General features: G+C 40.8%; 3 protein-coding genes across 3 annotated transcripts; 1 reads left to right on the plus strand and 2 right to left on the minus strand.

Moving 5' to 3' along the window:
• The first annotated feature begins 3,658 nt into the window (after positions 1-3,658).
• On the plus strand, positions 3,659-8,610 carry LOC111652262 (DDB1- and CUL4-associated factor 7-like). The gene is given in 8 exon segments (XM_023402481.2): positions 3,659-4,072; positions 5,276-5,434; positions 5,723-5,834; positions 5,994-6,112; positions 6,245-6,325; positions 6,327-6,455; positions 6,791-6,908; positions 7,866-8,610. Coding segments are annotated over 8 exon segments (1,029 nt in total). The 5' UTR covers positions 3,659-3,934; the 3' UTR covers positions 8,039-8,610.
• A 764-nt stretch (positions 8,611-9,374) lies between these two features.
• Positions 9,375-15,948, minus strand: kcnh6b (potassium voltage-gated channel, subfamily H (eag-related), member 6b). The gene is made up of 11 exons (XM_087172978.1): positions 15,518-15,948; positions 13,985-14,410; positions 13,397-13,790; positions 12,812-13,011; positions 12,471-12,723; positions 12,195-12,388; positions 11,983-12,091; positions 11,522-11,791; positions 11,158-11,338; positions 10,583-10,787; positions 9,375-10,475 (listed from the first exon to the last, which is right to left on the minus strand). The coding sequence occupies exons 1-11, from the start codon at positions 15,659-15,661 to the stop codon at positions 10,179-10,181; spliced, it is 2,673 nt and encodes an 890-aa protein (XP_087029104.1). The 5' UTR covers positions 15,662-15,948; the 3' UTR covers positions 9,375-10,178.
• A 1,384-nt stretch (positions 15,949-17,332) lies between these two features.
• taco1 (translational activator of mitochondrially encoded cytochrome c oxidase I) lies at positions 17,333-20,066 on the minus strand. Its single transcript, XM_023402482.2, has 6 exons — positions 20,001-20,066; positions 19,585-19,870; positions 19,395-19,501; positions 19,085-19,218; positions 18,328-18,490; positions 17,333-17,778 (listed from the first exon to the last, which is right to left on the minus strand). The coding sequence occupies exons 2-6, from the start codon at positions 19,865-19,867 to the stop codon at positions 17,569-17,571; spliced, it is 897 nt and encodes a 298-aa protein (XP_023258250.1). The 5' UTR covers positions 19,868-19,870; positions 20,001-20,066; the 3' UTR covers positions 17,333-17,568.
• Between the last annotated feature and the right edge of the window lie 690 nt (positions 20,067-20,756).

The raw sequence follows: 20,756 nt of genomic DNA on the forward strand, positions 1-20,756 counted from the left end.
AAATATATATATTTATATATATTTATATATATATTTTTATATATATATATATATTATTATTATTATTTTTTTTTTCCATTTAACTTGTTGATTCTCTGTTGTGTACCACAACATGTAAATGTTTGTTTATACCTGTGCACCTGTGTCAGTACAACTGCCATGAAAGATAATCCGCTTGCCCTCATTATTTACATTTGTTCTATGAGCACTGTACATGAGGTCGAACCCCACGTAAGACTTTTTCTGACCTGTTTATTGGATTTATGGAAAATTATATGCTGAAGCACAGCGTCTTCCAACCTGAATGCTAATACTTCAGTTTGCTCTGATGTATTATCTGTCTCCAAAGGCCCATACAATTCTTGTGATGCCAAAGACTACTCATGAGTTCAACAATGTTATTGTACATTTTACTTTGTAACACAAGTATTTATTTCTCATTACACTATGAACATTAAGCACACAGGTCCCAAAGCATACAAACAGAGTCTTAAGAATACAGATAATAATATATAGGTAATATATAGGAGAACTCAGTTTTTCTTTGGTTATTTTTTACAGTAATGTCATTTTACAGCTAAACAAAATATTAGTGCAAACAACAATATAAAAGAACAGCATACAATAAATAACTGACATTTAGGAAAGAATCACAAAAGGACACTTTGGCTTTCTTGGGAATAGAGTTGGTGTAATTTCTATTAAACTTTCAAACATATCAGAGCTGACTGAAAGAGTTAAGGAAAGTTAAAAGGTTTGCTTTATATATATATATATATAGCTTCTACAGGACCTGATTTGGCAAGAGGGAGAAGTAGAGACGAGTAGAGCTGGCATAAACTATGACTTCCGGCAGCATCCAAGCCTGAAACAATCCAATTTCCCAAGATTATTTAGGTAGAGTAGAGGCATGACAGCAGATCCCAAAGTTGAACTAATAGTAACTGGGATACCAATAGTACACATGAAGATATTGGCATCGCTGATCAGAGTTAAACCGATTGAATAAAGAAGTACTGGAGGAAGGTATGAGACGACTGCCATGATCAGGCTGTTGATGAGGGTCTGAATGGCTCTTTGCTTCTGTGGATGGATGTTTTTTCTGCCGGGGTCAGACTTAATTAATGTATAAACAATGAAAGAATCACAGACACCAATTATTACCATAGCTATTATAAATGGCACATTGGAAAACATGGTTAAGTATAAACTGTAAGATATAAAGTATGCAATCCCATCCGCAACCGTCAAAGTCCAAACAATGGTGGCCATTATAACCCTGGGAGTCAGACTTTTCCTCTTACGGTAGGTGATTGGATGAACCACAGCCAGGTAACAGTCCAGACAGACACAAGACATCAGGAGGGGTCTCCCGCATGTGTTCAAGGCATAAACACTGTTCCAAAACGATTCAAAGACCACATTCTTCCAGATGAAATTGTTAAATATTCCAGGTGGGATGAAGAACAAGAAAACAGCATCCATGGCGGAGACATTCACTATGAAAAGATCATTTGGTGTGAAGGGACTTCCTCTCCTGTGTCTCTTAAACATCTCCCAGAGGATGGCAATAGAAGCAGGAAAACCAAGAGCGAAGCACAGAACTGAACAAGTAGCCCAGAGATACTTGCCCTGTTCAAAACCTTTACACGCATCAAAATCAAATACGGTGAGGACATTTCCAGATGTGGCAGAGCTGTTGGACAGATGCTTGGAATAAAGATGAACCTCAGGCAACATTATTGAGCAGAGGAGTGGATAAAAGACCTGAAAGACAGGCATACTACTTTAGAGCATGAAAAATGAATTCACAAACCCACATGCATGACTGTAACTGTAATTCTGTCATAACACTGACTCATCCTGCAAGAAAATGGTATCTTTGTTTCATTTATCAGTTTGAAATTCACTGCACATTATCGGTTGATACATGAACAAAAAACACAGACACATACTGTACCTGTTGTTGAGGTTTTGTTGTGTGTATGCGCTGCAGATCTTGTTGCCTTGATGACAAAAGTGCTAAACATCCGTGGAAGCTGCTGCACAGGTTTGTGGTAAGACATCAGTCAAATTGATGAATTGGCGTCAGTGGCAGTTTTGCAAAGCACATGGATTGTTTATGGAAAAGAGCAGACCCGCAGAGCACAGGAGACTCAGCAGGTGTGATAATGAGGGACATGATAAATTTCCTCCTGATGTGACAGCAGGTCAGTGGTTTAAGTGGAGCATAAAGAAAATGCTTTTCTAATGATATAATAACTAAATTAAATAAGACAGTTGAGCAAAGGTTCAGTGTGGTTTAATTTTGGCTTTTGTCGTTTCTCTACTTTTGTCTCTCCAACTTTTGTCCCACTAATGACAAAAGAATGAGTTTACAGCCGAACTTCCACCAAGTACATGTTGACATATCTCACAAGATGAAAAATATGACCTGCTGGTGAAGTCAGTGGGAGTCATCCTATACACACCATGCATCTGTTCAACGTTTCTTGGGAATCCACCCGGTAGTTGTTAAGGCATTGTGCTGAAAGCAAAAAATGTCAACCTGTCGGTGATGCTAGAGTCAAAGCCATTTTGATTTATCTTCTGGGGTCAATGACTGTCTGTACAAAATGTCAATCTATCCAATAGCAAGGTTAAAAAGAGAAGGAAAAACGACGAAGGCTTTAAGTGATAATCATAAAAACAGAGAGCAACTATGCTAGGTCTACTATGCATCTGTCAAAAATTACATCCTTCAAAATCCATTGACCTCTGCTCATCAAAAGTGATGATCAAAAGCAATATTTGCAAACAGGGTATTGTGAAAACTCATTTTATAGAACCCACTGCAAATGGACATGCAGATGTTGTGTGGCAACTTAAAAACCTCAGACATTACAGGCAAATTAGGTGTCAAAGCTTGGGTTTATTATGACAAATGTGCTGTTGCTGCTGATGAATAATCCTCTCCCTTTCTGCCTGCATTACGTATAAGGTTCAATATCATAGCAGGAAATGTGTGGAGGATCTACATGTACAGTAGCAGGGCGCAGGCCAGAGAAGAATGGGAAAAATATGATCTAAATTCATTTTTCTGAATTCAAAATAGACAATTACAAACAACATTAATGAGCCTGAACTCTATTCAAAGAGATGCTTAATATTTCTGTTTGGTGGCTCTTTGTTGAGCTTTTCATACAGCTTCTCGGGTGTGGGCAAGATCTGGAGTAGATTTCAAGTGCTTCTTTGTAAACCTTTATGAAGTTGTATACAAATAAATTAAATAAATAAATCTAGAACTCGTTAGACATAAAAAAAAAAAAATCACAAATAATAACAGAAAATATTTCTGTTGGATAAAAATGGCAAGTAATTACAGTGAAAAGAAATTAAAAGAAGAAGAATTAAGGTAACTGATTCTTATTTAATGGTCACAATGTTTAAATGTTGGCTATGTCGGTGTAAGACTAATGTCTACAACATTACTTATATGTTGACTGTCTGTTCCATAAATCTCCCAGAACTGAGATATCAAACCACCAATTTCTCTAAAAACTACTTGCTTGTCCCTTTTTTGTGTGTTGTTGTAATAATTACGATATTATTGAAGGCAACAACAACAGCTTCGATGACGCTCATCATCACCGTACTATTTTAGTCCTGTGGTCTCCGCCATTGCTGCCATATTATGACCATCTTTCACCAGCTGTGAGCCACCAATTTCACACATTTAACTCATTTTTTGGATATAACGTTTGTGTTTTACCGGCGGGAAAATATCCCGACTACATGGACTCAACAGTTAGCTCACTTCTGTTGAAATTACACAACGTTATCGGAGACATTATGTTACATTGGTAAAGTAGGCGGTTGCCGAGATGCGTTCAGGGTCTTCTTTCCCTCCTGGTAATTAGTTCCCACCCAGAGGTTATTTGTAGTATCTTTAAAGATGTCGCTACACGGTACGCGTAAAGAAATCTACAAATACGAGGCGCCGTGGACAGTTTACGCCATGAGCTGGGCTGTCCGGCCGGACAAACGCTTCCGCCTGGCGCTCGGTAGCTTTGTGGAGGAGTACAATAACAAGGTAACTTCAAAGCGCACGTCCTGCCCCATGCTGCTTTTACTGGCAAGCATCGATAATTACGGTGATAATGTGGTCCACCTGTGTTACATTTGAATAGCTGGAAGAGTTTAACTTTATTTGTGAGAAGAAGAATATTAATTATAAATAATGCAAAGTTTTATTTTGTCCATTTGCTCCTGGCTTCCTTCACATTACAGTTTAATGTATAGCTAAGTAGTATTAGGAAATACCTTCAAATATTGTATCATAACATGATTTATAGGCCTACTGATAGATACTGGTGATATCAGGCAAAATTTAGGCAGTAATCTGTTAAAATCTGGCAATGTAGAGTATTAAATTAATATTAAACAGCCTGTGAATGTATAAAACATTTTGTGATAAATGGGATGTAGGGGGCATTTTGCCCTCATTTGAAAATAACAAAAACATGAAAATTAACACATTTTTCATTGGAATGCCAAAGAAAGTTTTCTGTTGAAAGTCAGTTGTTCACACTCGAAATACAGTATTTTATCTTAAAATATTGGAATTGGTTTGATCTGTTTCTTGTATCTGGATGTAATGAGTTTAATTTTAGCTGATATGAAGCATACTGAAACTTTGATTTTGAAATGGGCTCTCTAAGTAAAAATGGTCACACTCCTATTTAGCATTCATATTAAATATATGGACTTAATAAGGCAGACAAGGATTATATTCATCATCGATTAATTTATTGATTTAGAAAAAAGTTTGACAAATTCCCACCTCAAGTTGCTCAAGTCTAAGATTATGTCTTTATGTTTAGCTTTTTATGTTCTAAAGTATTGAGTTTACAATTTCTGTATATTTGATGACTAACTTCTAACTTTTTAGATATTGAATTTCATTAAAATTGTGATTGATTAATTTTCTTTTGACAGAACTTTGATTAACACAGCTGTAAAAGCAACTACTTCATTTAGTTGCTATCAGCACAAGCAGAAACTGGACACATGGCAATTTTACAAAGAACTGAAAAGTATGAAATGACAATGAAAGTGATCAGGTTGAATATTGGGAAATTAATTAGTTTACAGTATCCCTGCCTGGATTATCCCCAGCTGTGTATCGCTAGAATCATCACCACCTGTCACACCACTGACTGACTATACTGTACCTGATCAGATAAGTAACACTACACTGGCTCACTCAAGGTGAGTTGTTATTGTGTCTCTTCAGGTTCAGATAGTTGGTCTGGAGGAGGAGAGCTCCGAGTTTTTGTGCCAAAACACTTTCGACCATCCCTACCCCACCACCAAGATCCTGTGGATTCCCGATACCAAAGGATCGTACCCTGACCTGCTGGCCACCAGCGGAGACTACCTGAGAATTTGGAGGGTAAGAAGACAAACCCTGTCTGACCTGAACCCATGGCTTCACTCTACTCATTTTACACTTAGAAAATTAGTCAATGCATTACATACTATGCTCTATTTAAAAACTATATAATTCAAACTGGTTATAAAATGTTACAGAGATACGTCAGGTCCTTATTTTTTACCTTCTTATTTTATTTTTTGGGAACATCGTCTAAACGCTGATGAACAAATTGTATTCAATATTTCTACCAGTCTTTTTTTCAAAAAGTGCAGAAATATTGAGAATAATTAGTCTTTTTATCGGAAGGTCAGTGATACAGAGACCCGTCTGGAGTGCCTGCTCAACAATAACAAGAACTCTGACTTCTGTGCGCCACTCACATCCTTCGACTGGAACGAGGTGGATCCAAACTTGTTAGGTAAGAGCTCAGTGTAGCTTTACGTCAGGGCAACTTTATTGACTTGGTTCACAACTTGGAGTCTTTATTGACAAATCCCACATAGAAAACTAGAAAAATGATGAGCTTCACTGAGAATATTCTGTTCTTGTATTTGCTGTGTGTATGTTTTCTGTGCAGGTACTTCCAGTATTGACACCACCTGTACGATCTGGGGGCTGGAGACTGGACAGGTGCTGGGAAGGGTCAACTTAGTGTCAGGTCACGTCAAGACGCAGCTAATTGCCCATGACAAAGAGGTAAATTTTATGATACGATGGATCAAATCTTCAAGTATTACAAAATAGACTATAATCTTGGACACCCATCTTTTATGTGAAATGCTCCTCACTGCATAGCTGATGAGAATTCACCGTCTGTCCGTGTTGCAGGTGTATGACATCTCTTTCAGCCGAGCAGGCGGCGGCAGGGATATGTTTGCCTCGGTGGGAGCTGACGGCTCGGTCCGCATGTTTTGACCTCCGGCACCTCGAACACAGCACTATCATCTATGAAGACCCCCAGCATCACCCACTGCTCCGACTCTGCTGGAACAAACAGGACCCCAACTACCTGGCCACCATGGCGATGGACAGCATGGAGGTGAGGGCTGCTCTCTCTGTGGACCCATGATGTAAAACTGCATCTCTCAGACTCAGTTTGTGTGCTTGTGCATGGAAAGTTGGAAAAGAAAGTAAGGTGATTTTTAACTCATGGGAAACATACTGTAATACTTTAATTGCTTGCATTATGTTCCGTTTTGTTTTATGTGTATATACATCACTATTATGCTTATCCTTCTTCACAGAGCAAAAGCATTAGTCTGCATATTGAACTTTGTGTGATGACTTTTTTTTTTTTTTTTTTAGATGACATTCTTAAATATCTAAGTTAGAAATGAAATGACAATAGATGGATTTCTTTTTTCATACCCTCAGGTGGTGATCTTAGATGTGCGTGTGCCCTGTACTCCAGTGGCCAGACTCAGCAACCACAGAGCCTGTGTCAATGGTATAGCCTGGGCGCCACATTCCTCCTGTCACATCTGCACAGCAGGTATGCAGGTTATTCACACAGAAGTTTGTTTGCAGTCTGGAGGTTGAGGGCTTCACTCAAAAATGTATGTAATAGTTGCTGCAGTCTGAGAGGAGAATATTATCTCAGTACAATATTTTATATTACTGCAGCAACAGACATTGAGCACAAGAGGGAGCTCTTCTACATTTGTGTTCTCTTACCACCACCGTGCCAGTAAATACATGTTTAACATTGTGACAGTTGGAGAGTAAAATTGAGGGGGACCTGTCTGCAACATCATCTCCTGATGCTATTAGTAAAACTGTCTCTGACAGAAATGGTCAGATCTTACATATAAGGGCTTTAAATTCAGTGTCACGTCCAGGGTTTCCGTTGTGTTCTATAGCAACAGACATGAACACCATGCCTGCTGACAACAGAAGAAATTATTACACTTTATGAAATCAGCCTACAGGGAAAAACGCCAGTTCCTTATCACACAACAAAGGCCATATGTTTATGGACAGAAGCGTATATTAAGATCATCTCCTTGTTCCAAAATTGATAATGAGATGGACCTGATTCAGCTCATTTCAGTAATTGATCAACAGGGTTATATAATTAGATGTTGAGATAATTGATCAGAGCAAAGACCTGCCAACCAATTTCCCAAGGGGATCTTTAAGTTAATATTATATTCAAAGACCATTTTGGCCAAAACAATTCTACAATACAGTTACATGCATAATATTCTGTAAAATCCCTTTCATTTGCAATCAATACATTGCTCCTGTAGTGCAATAGTCTGGTATGCTGCTGATCTTCTGTGAATTTCCCCTGAACTTGCTTTGATGTTTTTATGTCCTGCTGAACGATAGAACCTGGTCATTAACCAGACATCAGGCCAGTAACATGTGATGTTTAGTAACTTTATTTTCTTCCTGTCTAAACAAGATAAATCAATTCAAATCAAACCTCCTCCCCTCATCTGTCTAGCGGATGACCACCAGGCTCTAATCTGGGACATCCAGCAGATGCCGCGGGCCATCGAGGACCCTATACTGGCCTACACAGCTGAGGGAGAGATCAATAATGTACAGTGGGCCTCCACCCAGCCCGACTGGATCTCTGTCTGCTACAACAACTGCCTGGAAATCCTCCGAGTCTGAGCTGATGACATGGAGCAACGAGGCGTGGATCAACTCAGAAACGTTCTCAGTGGGATTCCCAAGGTGACCGGAGTTTGTTGATGGAAATTCTTTGTTTACTGAGGACAAATACTTGTTTTGGCTTCATGTTGATACAGATGATGTGTGTTAAGCTTTTATCAGCTGAGTGGGAACTACAGTATGTTACTGTTTAACTTTGTGATACAGTAACACCAAGACGTCCTGTATCAGAAAACTCGAACAAGCACCGAACCAGCCCTCGCGTAACTAAAAGACTGTTAAATCTGTTGTCATGTACAGATACAAATCAATGTCCAGTACCCTTAAAGCTTTCAGCATGTTGTTTAATCGACAAAAAGGCTAGTCAATAACATGTTTTTCTATGCTACAGTGTGCATTTTGTTTTGTAGTTTAAGCCATCCATCTGATATCCAATATTCACGTCAATATTCACTTTTTGATGCTGCAGAAATGCAGTTTAGCCAGATTGAATGTGGTTAATGTGAATTTAAGTGTTTTCATGTACTCAAATGTTTTTTAACTTATATAAATATATATTTTATTCAACTAAATATCATTTGTGATATGAAAAACATATCTGCCACAGTTAACTAGTATTAACTGACCATAATACATATTTCTTTGTCATTTCTGCAACATTATTTTTATTTGTAGCAACATTAGTTTATTTTATACAGGAATAAACACTCCCTCACAGTTGAAACAATTATATAGAAGTTTTATATTTAGACAATTATTTCACACTGAGGTGACTCATTAACACATTGATAAGAATCTATAATACAGATTTACAGTTAGAATGATAGGTTGAAAAGTGTATTCTTCCAGTTACTGTAAAACACTGCCTGGACTTTATCCTCCAAAATCTGTATAATATAGAGAAAATACTTGGTCAAACTGAAATTGGATCACGAATGCTGTCAGTCCTGCTGTGATGTTGGGATCACGATTGGATGGGAAACACAAGCCATGGGAGGGAACAGGAGTCTTATTCGCTGCAACTGTTTCAGTTTGTGGCTATGATGAGCAATTGTTTGCTGAGCATAAACTGAGAAAAACCACCTGTTCATAGATTCATTTTCCAAAATTGGAGGTCCAGTGAAGTGACATACTGTATATCAGCCAGTACTTAACCAGGTATTGTTGTACAGAAATGCCAGAGATATGTTTGTGGTAATTGAGGGGAGGGGGAGTCATTCCATAATTTGTGCATCAGAGCGCACTGACAAATTTGTTTTTGAACTGTTAAGTGTCCCACTCTGTACATATCTTGGTCACAATTCTTCAATGGATCCAAAAATGTTTATCTGATGTATTTCTGTTTTTAAAAAAAAAAAAAAAAAAAAAAGGATCAACCCAAATGCTGTTATCAGATGAAGGAGTAGTTTTAATTTTTGCTTTTTTGCTTAGAATTAGGTGCAAAGATCGATACCACTCATGTCTGTCTGGTAAATGTGGAGCTATAGCCACAACCTGTTTCCAGTCTTTGTGCTAAGCTAAGCTAAGCTAACAGGCTAGTGGCTGTAGCTTCACATTTATCGTACAGTCTTGAGGGAGGTATTGATCTCATCTCAATCTGTTCCCAACTCTTGGCAAAAAAAAAGCAAATAAGCTCATTACCCAAAATGTGGAACTATTCCTTTTACTCTCAAATAACAGTATTGCTGATGGCCTCACAAATTCATTATCAGTCAGGCTCTTGTCTGTGGGTAAAAGGTCTGTACTGATCAGCAAGGGAAATACTTAGGATTTAAACAGGATCAGGATTATGACACAACAGGGATGGAGCAGAACTGGTGCTCTCAAAACCAAACCGGGATGGAACAAGATGTAAAATATGATTATGAGATGCAAAGAAAAACTCCTGTGTACTCTTTACCATGCACAACTTGTAAGTTAGCAGTTGTCCTCTGGAAAGTATGATAACTGTTGTAATCATTACTGACTGAGAAGAAATCCTTGCCGGTCACCACGATCTGGTTTTGAGACACTACTTGCTGTCCAAATGTGTACTGATAGCTGATTCTTGGACTAGTCAAATGGCCCCTTCCACAAGTCTGTATGTAGCAGTGTATTTCTACTTTCTTTCAGTGTCATACTGGTTGCCACAAAAATGTCTTCAGATGACAGGCAGCACAGGGTCTGACAGGTGTTTCTGGATCTCAGCTAGTCCTGACGTGACGTCCAGGTTTCCCGGCAGTGAGGGGTAGCGGAGGCTGCCGCACAGCCTGGGGTTGTCCATGAGGGAGGATTTGACTGACGGCTGGGGCAGCTGTGGGGTTAACCCTGTGTGGGTCTCAGTTTCGGGGGTGACGGTCATGAACATGGTGTCGTCTGACGCCACAGTCATATGGATACCGCTGGACAGTGACTCCTTGGACTTCTTGGTGAATTTAAGGTCGGTCTGGTTCGAGCTCTAGAGTAAGGAAATCACATACTTTTGAACTTTTATTTCTTACGTAAAAGACTAGAAATGTATCTGTTCTAGTGAACAGTGACTGTAGTATTAGTATCAGTCCATACCTGTGTGGGGGCTCTGCTGTCCATCTGTATGGGAGAGATGGGGTACATGCTGTGGAGCACTGGTGTCCCAGTCCCATACAGGCCGGGTGAGTCAGAAGGGAGGGTACTGGATGATACAGTGCTGTAAGCTGGAGGTACAGGAGCGATCTGCCTCTGGAGAAGCTGGAGAATAACGTTGATGTCTGCTGTCATGCGAGTCTCCAGTCTGGGGAATTAAGGAACAAAGAGAAGGACAGAAGAATTTTTATATACAGAAGCTATTAGGTGAAATAATGAGTCCAGGACATACGGCCAGAAATTTTAATTTGATGACAGAAAACTCCTTTAATTAATCTTAAAGGACCGCTTTCTCCGTTTCCCTCTGCACCTGTCTATATTTGCACCAGTTTGTTTACCCTGTTGTCCTGTTTCATTAATATGGTCATAGCCTTCCTGTCTGTTGCATCTCCCTGTCTGAACCTTGAATGCTTCTGCTGAACTTCTCCATTTGGCTTGGACAAGCTTTGATATTTCCAGCAGAGCTGCTTCAAGCCATTCCCTGACCAGCAGATGCTTCCACACACGAAACTACTCACCTGTTGAGCTGTGAATGTAAAACCTCAAGTCGAGACTCTAGCTCGCCGGGCCTTTCTTCTGTGAACGGTGGTGGGTGGTATGAGTTGTGGACAGAGGAAGATCGGCATGCGCGACTGGAAAACTGTTGTGACTGTCGGTCTGGCCAGTACTGATACATTCCCGGCACATTCAAAGATGAAGCTGAGGAAAATAAAAGAAATGGGGGGGAAATTTGACATATTTTATCTGATTTAAATAATGGGAATGTCCAAAATGTTAAAGACACGCAGTAGTCTGAATATGACTATGTGGCACCCAAAATCTTGTTTTTCTGATGTATCTTTAACATTCAAGGATGGGCGATGAGGTAATGAGGACAATTACCTTGGTGGCCCATGTCCAACACCGAGTCCCTCCCCACTGACGTGCCACTCGGGGGTAGCAGCTGCACTACAGAGGGGGAGTAATCTCGCGTGGCGTCTTCAGGAGGATAAAGCTCTACTTTGGCACCATGACAAAGAGACTTAGCTAGGTCCTCACTGGACTGGGAGCATGGGGATCCACAGCTACAGTGGTCATCCCAGTGGGCCTGGGGAGGTGAGTGACGATGACGGAAGGACTGAAGGGGGTAGGAGTCTTCATGATCGATTCCATCTGTTTCCAGAAAAGCATTTCAGTCACTCAGTTACTGCGTTTTGTTTATGTATCTCTAAATTGCACTCTAATAGAATTAAATCAAAAACACCCTGAACATATTAACCACCAACCTGTTCTTAGGACATTAGTGTTGCTTCTTTGCAGTATCTCCCATGCACTCGATAAACTTATATCACCACATATCTCACCTGGCCGAATTCGGCAGTCCAGGGAGTGGATTCTGTGTCTTTGCTTGTGGTGATATCCACAGTCGTCACCAGAGTCATCGGTTGTTATTATTGGTGGCACTTGATCGGCCTGATGAACACAGAAAAAAAAAAAAAGACGGATACCCATTGTCTTAAATCCCAGAACATCATGCTGTGAAATTTAAAATTTCAAGAACAAGAACCTAACATACATCTCTCAGGTCAAAGGTCATCTCCAGGTTCCTCCAGAAGTTGTCTGCAAAGCTGGGATAGATATCCAGGACCTCCAGCAGGTCGTCCCTCAGGATGCGGTGCAGGTCACAGTAGGTGATGGTGTGGACGTCGGAATTGGACTTCCCTGGCTCATCATACAGGTGGATAGCCTCGCCAAAGATGTCATTCTTCTCTGCAAGAGTAGAGTAGATGCTGTTTTTGTAGTATGGCTTTGGGGCATTTCTGAGACACTACATTACAATTAGACATGTTACCTAATATTGCTACTACCACATCATCCCTGTTGACCTGGATCGATCCACGAGAGATGAAGAAGAGAGAGTCCAGGATGTCTCCGTAGTGGATTAGAGTATCTCCCGGAGGAGCGTGGACCGTCTTGAACCTCATGGCCAAGGCGCGCAGACAGGCTTGACTACCTCCACGGAAAGCCTTAAAGTTCTCTAGCAGAGATCTGTTCAAGTGCAAACAGATGTCAGCCTGCAAAGACGCTGGAAACCCCTTCAACACCTGAATATGGGATGAAAAAACAATCAAAATATCAGAGATAAGATGCAAAAGATGTTACAGAAGTAAGTATTGTCACTGTTCTGCTTACAGCATTCATGTCAATGCCGTTTGTGTAGGACCAGGCATGCTGAAAGTACTCCTCCAGTCTTTGGCGCAGGCAACCTGGGATTTGGTGGAATCTAATGAATTCTTTGACGCGCAGCATCTGGGTGTGGTAGCGGGTTGTACCTGAGTATAGCCGCTGGATGATGGCAGACACGTTCCCAAATATGCTGGCGTACATGAGAGCTGAGACAGAAGCAAAGGACGACAAACAGATAACAATAAGACCTGTCTGGTTATGTTATTTCAGTTGTAATATTTGCTAAAAATACTAAGAAGTTGTTATGAAAACAGGCAGAGGTGTATGTGTATATATATATATATGTATATGTATATGTATATGTGTATATATATATATATGTATATTAAGGAACTGTATGAAAATTATTGGGGAGGCACAGGGGGTAGGAAAGGGGGAGGGTTATTTTTTATTTTTTCTTTTTGCTGAAGAGGTAGGAGGGTAGTCTGACATTTCCAAATTAATTATCAATAACATTGTGAAGGGTCTAAAAGTGAAACATCCCCTGCCCGGTAACTTTCATCCAGTCCATAACAGTGTTATTCAACTCACAGCCAATAACCATGACGCAGATGGAGAAGATCTTCTCAGAGTTGGTGTTTGGAGAAACGTTACCGAACCCCACACTGGTCAAGCTGCTCAAGGTGAAGTACAGAGCAGTGACGTACTTGTCTTTGACTGACGGACCAGAGGAGGAGTCGCTATCGTTATATGACTTGCCCAGTTGTTCAGCCAGGTTGTCCAGCCAACCGGTCTCCGTGTACGGCCTCTCGACAAAACCAATGGCATACCAAATGCAGGCTAGCCAATGGGCGATGAGTACAAAGGTGCACATGAGTAAGAAGAGGACCGCAGCTCCATATTCAGAATATCGGTCCAGTTTTCTTGCCACACGGACCAGTCTTAGCAGGCGAGCTGTTTTCAGCAGGCTTGTTAAGGTTGCCATCTGTGGTGTCCATTAACAGGGAAGAAGATTTTAGACAGGGAAATGGCCAATCAACTTATAGCAGCTTTGGAGGACTTCATTAAAAAGAACATTTTAGTAATTGAGAGAGTTGAGGACAGCACAATTATATCCAAGGATAATTTTAGATACAAACAATGTGAACTAGAAAAAGCTTTCAGAGACAAAGTTCTTACCTCATCAGAGCCCGATCTGAAAATGAGAAGGTCAAAAGGGATCGCTGCAAAGAGATCAATAGGGAACCAGCCTTTGACATAGTGCTTGGCTATCCGGCTCGGCTGTGTGACCACCTCGTCATTCTGGTCCACGTATGTTGTGCGAAGATTGATGACTATATCCACAATAAACAGCACATCCACCATAAGGTCCGCCACATTCAGAGGGTTACATGTGTAGCCACAACTCCTTTGACGTAAATCGCCATGGTCATCCAAGAGGAAAGCAGCTGAGTAAGGAGTGAAAACAGCCGTGTAGAGGACCAGGAGGAGAATTATCCAGTCCCAAAACGCCTTGAAGGGGCTGTAGTGAAGCAAGATCCACCATGTTGTCTGTGGCACCTGGAGTTTGTATTCAGGCAGTACATCAGACTCCAGAGAAAGTACCTAAGCATAAAGAATGCAGCAGTACACAATGATTCTCACATATGAACACAGGCTTTCAATCTTATTTAGTGCTGTAATGCATTTTGAGTAAACAAGTTATTCTTCTCTCAGAAGGCAAAAGAGCAAAATTGCATGAAAAACAGGAAAACGGTAACACAAGTACATCCTCTGAAACAAAGAGCAGCAATTTGAAAACTATCTTTCTCTCTGAGATAATACTAACCAACAGACCTTTCTAGAAGACGTACTGTTTTGACCGAGTTCTTGGTGAAGGCTGCATGCTCTGGTTTTGCGACCTTGTAGGTCCAACAAATCCTTGACCATCCTGTCATTGGTGACTCTCAGCAGAGGCAAGACTTGTGCGAGGTTACATCCAGATAGTACATTTATTTTCAGATAGCTTGAAAATCTTGGGTGAAGCTAAAGCACCAGTGTGCTGTAATCAACCACGCAAGAGCTGACTGAGCACCGGATGCTGGTGGGCTGGAGGGTTGTAATGATGAATTGGGCGTCACAATCACACAGCTGAGTTCATGTGCTGCCACTGTCTCCTTGTTCTCTTCAGCACAATTTCAAAATAATAGTTGCTGCCCTGATGAATTTCGCACACCTTGCAGACAAATGGATAAATCTATCAGATACATACATAGATAGTTATACAGATATATAGAAAGACTATTAAATGGACAACATCACTCAGCATCCCACAGAGGCAGTGATGCAGAATGCTGAGCCCCAGGGCTGCGGCAGTAACAGCAGAAGGCCTGAATTGAACTGTGGCTCAATGTAACTTTGTTTTTCACACCCAGGAGGAAAACATTCAGCCACCAAACCGCCTACTGATTTTTCCACTAGCAGGTTAATAAATGTCATGGCAACTTTTTTGGAAGCCTCTTTTTCTTGGAAATCAAAGCATGATTAATGTGGGCTCTTAAATTACAGATTGAACCTGGCAAGCCTCAAATGCACTATGGGGCATTATAGTCACAGACTTTCACTTGAAATTTGGTAGTAAATAAGTACGGACTTCTTGGCTCGCAGTCAGGCCAGCTGCACACTTCGAGTGTATTAAACCGACGCACACAGCCACGGCCTTGGCCCCCGTACCTGCGTGACCTTCTCTGTGACGTTCTGAGAGCGGTCCTTCACCTTGGAGGGGCTGAGCAGCTCCACCCTGGGAGTTGGAGGTGAGTGGCAAACAGGGCCCCTGCTGCCTGGACCCCCACTCTTCATAAGGTCTGAGTCAGACATGGAGCTCTGCTGGCCGACAGGTGATTGGAAAAACAGGAATTTATTTAAATTTAGGCCAAAGAGATGCTAAACAATCTTTGTTTTTAGAGTTTTTGTTCTTATTTTGTAGTTTTTTCTGGAAAGACATTTGACTTACTACTACTATTACTCCAGTTCTAGTATTCATTAACACTGTTGGCTGCGTAACTGTACTCATGATGTAGTTTTCTTGCTATACTGAACTTACACTGTAGATTCCTTCCATTTAATTCATTAAAATTTTGCCTCAGTATTGTTTTTATCACAATAGCAATATCAATTTTAAAAAAAAAGGAACCAATCTGTGACGCTTAATACTCTGCACCACCCCCTTAACAAATTCCTCTCTGCTCTGATTTCCCAGAATGCCCGTCTAGCTGTGCCCCTCCCAAAAATACTCTCGCCTTCAAATACTGGATAGTCTCAATACTTGACTCACAAAGTGTAACTGCACAGAGAAGGTAGCAGGTACAGAAAATGTGCTCTCATCAGTCAGTCAGTTCTAGTAATGAACACAACTTACCTGACTTGAAACCAGAAAATCAGATCCTCCTTGGCCTTGACCACTAGACAGCCATGACTCAAACCTCCATCCCTCTGAACACCTTTTTGTGTGTTCAAAAACGTTCACTCTCCTCTTTCATGGGTCATATTTAGGCAAAACAAATGTACTTCTGGTTGTCAGTGTGTGGATGCACACGTCGATGTTGAACCCTCCACTCTGGCACAGGGCAGAGGACTGGCCTGCAGCTCGCATGTTGCTGCGCAACATTTGCCAACACTGGAAAACAATCAATGCTATGCTATAGCAGACAGGAACTGACAGGAAAATCAATGTCGAGCATTGATAAAAAGAACAAATGGGCTCAGAGCCATCACACTGGACTTCCCCATTAACAGCAAATTACCATTTCAATGTTCTTGTATGCAGTTGTTGTTGGTAGTGTGCATCAAAACATAGTTGAGGCTGTGGCATATGTGACACTGTGGTGCAAAAAACTAAATCAGCTGGCTAAAGGTATAGCGTCCGCTCAATATGTTGCATGCATACTGTTAATGTGGGATCTTATTGACTCCAATGTTGACACTACAGTATTATGAGGGGGTAATGACCTGTGATGACATGGGCTCAAAATGTCCTTCAGCCGTAACCTTCAGCCAACTGTATTCTTTTTGTTTTGTTTTTAACAATAATATAATAAATACACATTTTTGCATAATCTTTCAATGAGGAGGAAAAAGTACAAGTATTCTTAATACTTTTTAACTCGCTAGTCAAACTTTTTTGTGGACAAACCATACCTGACATAAATCACTTTTCCAGCAGAGACTTTTTATATGTGAAATAACATCTCCGGAGGGGATCTTTAAGTGTTATTTTTAATCTAATCCTTGTTAATGCATTGTTTCCTTCTTCAAGTAGTAAAAGTGAAATGTCCTCTTGATGGAACATTTTTATTTCTTACCTCTAAGATCTCGTGAATGAGTTTCCAATAGAAGGACACTCTTACTAATACCTTTCCCCCAACTTTTAAAGACCTATTTCACAAATGATGTCTCTTAAAATGCCACCTATGGCTTCTACTGGCTGCTCACGAACTTCTGTAGAAAAGTGCAGTCTGACCATAGAAAATATTTAAGGTGAAACATCACTTCACATTCCAACTAGGACCACAGTTTAATTTCTCATCAAAACTTTTTCCCATATAGACATCAAAATGGCCAAAACACACAGATTCTCACACTGATAACGTCTGTTCCTTATAATGACATGACAAGCAGTAGTATCTTTACTGACTGATGTACAAGGTTGTCAAAATCTTTCTCTGTGAAATGAGATATTCCACATGCAACCTACTCAGTGTCTACCAAGTGTCCAGAGATCGTACTCAGCTGTCAGCCTGGATATTGTCCCATACTCGAACTACGTCTGGACAGTCATTGAGAGCGTCTATTAGTGTTGAAGCGGTATCCAGCTGGTCCTGGTCCAGAGACGAGAAGATGCTTGGAGCAAACTCCACCCCAGAAGATGCAATCTGCATTCCCAGCTTCTCCAATGAGGCCCGCACCTTATTCACGTCCATGGTGTCACAAATAAACTGAAGAGAGATCAGATCAAACTGTTAAACCGTAGTAGGGTGCAACTTTTGTTTCCCAAAATCCCAACATAGATATGCAATTTAAAATGAGAAGAACCTGCGAGAAGTTTGTATTATAGTATTTAATTCTGCAATAGGAAGGGGTGATAAACTGCTCTTAGTGGGATATATTAATGTCCGATAACAAAATTGTACCAAATAAGTTGCAATAATGTAATGATAACAATCATGTGGTGATGGGAAGCAGAGGTGGACAGACAGGAAAAGAAACTTCTGCAAAAAGGGAAATTTAAACACAGGACTGTATGTGTCTGTATTTCAAAGAGACACTTTCAGAGTCTCTGTTGAGATTGTCTGCTGCAGAAAGAAATGTGATAAATATGACATTTTCAGTATCACATTTATTCACATTTAAATTTCAGAGCCAACCAAGATGGCTCCACATATGCCTCATTCCAATCACAGCTGCTTCCACTTGCAGCGACATGTGTCACTGTACCATACTGTCTCTACTGCTCTCCATAGAGAAGTTGCCTCTTCATGTCTGACCTGCAGGAGAGGCTGCTCCTCCTCGTCCTCACTCTCTTGGACATCTTCGGCTCCCGCCTCAATGGCCAGCTCCAGAGCTCTCTCCGTCGAGATGGTCTTGCCCGCCATCGCCACCACCCCCCTCCTGGTGAAGTTGTGGTGGACTCCATCAGACAGCATCCCTCTGTGAAATAGCAAAGAATTACACCATCAGCACAGCACGGTCCCATACAATCGTCTATTTGTAACTGTAAGAGCTAATGTATTGAATCTTTTCCTGAAAGGATGAAAATCACCAAATTATGAGGCTTATATAGGTAATAATTATGTATTGCATGATATTGATGCATGATTTCATCACTTCTTTACTTCTGTGCCAACACCTTCTGTCCAATGGCAATGATGTTGCAGGGACGATACAGTACACAGTGCTATCCACAGCTCTAGGGACATCTAGTGGCTACTGACATTTGCACAATACACTGCACCTACTTACATCACAGTACCAACAATGTGTACCATGTACTCTTTTATCATTGCATTTCTGGCCTGTGTATCATAATACTGCTGTAAAATCTGGTATTCACCAGAGGGAAGACTTTGTAACTTTTATCCATCTGTCAGCTCATAGTACGTGTCACTGTCTGAAGTGGCCTGGTGATCTTGAATGTCAAGCAGATCACATCAACACTAAGGATTAGCCATCAGTGTTGTGGTGAAAGCACATGAATTATCTGTGATGGAGTATTTCAGACTAATATTATGAGCCGGTCCTGACCCGTTCTTGTTAAGCAGGCGTTTAATTTCCTGGTGGCAGCGGGTGTTGTTGTCAGTGAGGACCTCGATGAGCAGCAGACATCCACCGGGCCCCCGAGCTTCGAACATGTGCTGGGATGCTGGTTTAGACTTTTCCTGTGGAGCCAGGTGAGAAGACATGAATGTTTATTTTTTTTCTTTGGGAGGAATAGGGTCCATCCTTCCAGAGCCTTGAAAATTCTACACACACAGTACGGTGGACCAACAACCTACTAGGACACTGTTTAGGACAATTTTTCTTCTATCTTACTGTGACAGAGTTGTCAACCTACCGCACTCTTGATTGCAGCCTCTATGGATGCTTTGGGCATGTTTTTGTTCCTGCACTGCTGCAGTACGTGTGCCAAGTTAATATTCAGATCTGGGTTAGGTCCACCCTCTGCAGATGAAACCAAATTTGACATTAGCTACAGTCCACAAAATCTTAATTGTAAAAACGACATGAAAACGCTCCAGCCTCACCTTTCACAGCTATTTTTATCATCATGCCAAACTTCATAAACATCTTTCCTCTCGCCTCATCTTTGGGTCCTTTGATGTGTTTCACCTTTGACCATTTGTTGTGCCCGGCACATAATGAGGAGCAGAGTTGCAGCTTTCTGACAGAGGCCCTCAACGGGACGGACATCACGCATGGAGCCGGAGTCAGGACGGACTTCACCGAGGCCGAGCACCTGCCTGAGGCCACGGCCAGTGTCCGGGGGAGCAGGACCCGGGAAGCCCCCAGCACCGCCACCCCCGCCATGCCCTTCTCACATACACACACACAGTACCAAAGTATTTCACACGTCTCCGTCTGCGGACGAGGCTTTACTTTCAGAAAACATTCATATTAAACTCGACAAATGAATGAAACCGCCTGAAGTTTTCTAACTCACAGCTTTGACAGGTCCACAGAACGTGCAGCTACTGTCCTTGTTGTGCAGCCGGCAGTTCCGGGTTGCTGTGACGTCAAAAGTCGACCTTTCAAAATAAAAGCTAAATCACGCTTCACGCCGTTGAGCGTAAAATAAAGAAAGAAATAAAGAAAGAAATAATAACAACAATAGTATAAGTGTACAATAGTAAAAACAACAAATAATAATAATAATATTGATTATTATTTAGTTATATTATTATTATTATTATTATTAGAAGTATATTTTTCTTTCTTTCTTTTTCTTTTGGCAAAAATTGAATTAAAAACTATAAACTAACTATAAATTAATTAAAAACGAATGCATTTATAGTATTTTGTATTGTTTTGTTTTATGAGGAAACTGTAATAAATCCTGAACCATGGGAACTTTAAATGTCTTTGAGGACCCCTGGGTGTCTCTGGTTGAGATTGAGAGCTACTGCAGAATATCAGCACACAACTTTAACAACTAGTCCAAATATTATCAGCAACACCAGCCAAAAATATTGCACCTCTTCCCCATCTCATCTGTGAACCTGTTATATTTGCTAGTGTCAGAAGGGTCACACCAGAGACGATAGAGTCCTCTAAGTGGTACAAACGGTAGCTGGTCTGCATCAGGGCTTCTGAAATGTCCCACCGTGGGAACAAGTTCAGAAATGTTGGTCTCTTCCCATGGGACCAAAGTTTATTAAATCATACTGTTTCTATTTATGATGATGGAGCATAATAAAAT

The sequence above is a fragment of the Seriola lalandi genome, unplaced genomic scaffold (genome assembly GCF_002814215.2).
Source record: "Seriola lalandi dorsalis isolate HSWRI2012SDOR001 ecotype SW California unplaced genomic scaffold, Sedor1 jcf7180002053933, whole genome shotgun sequence".
Classification (NCBI taxonomy): domain Eukaryota; kingdom Metazoa; phylum Chordata; class Actinopteri; order Carangiformes; family Carangidae; genus Seriola; species Seriola lalandi.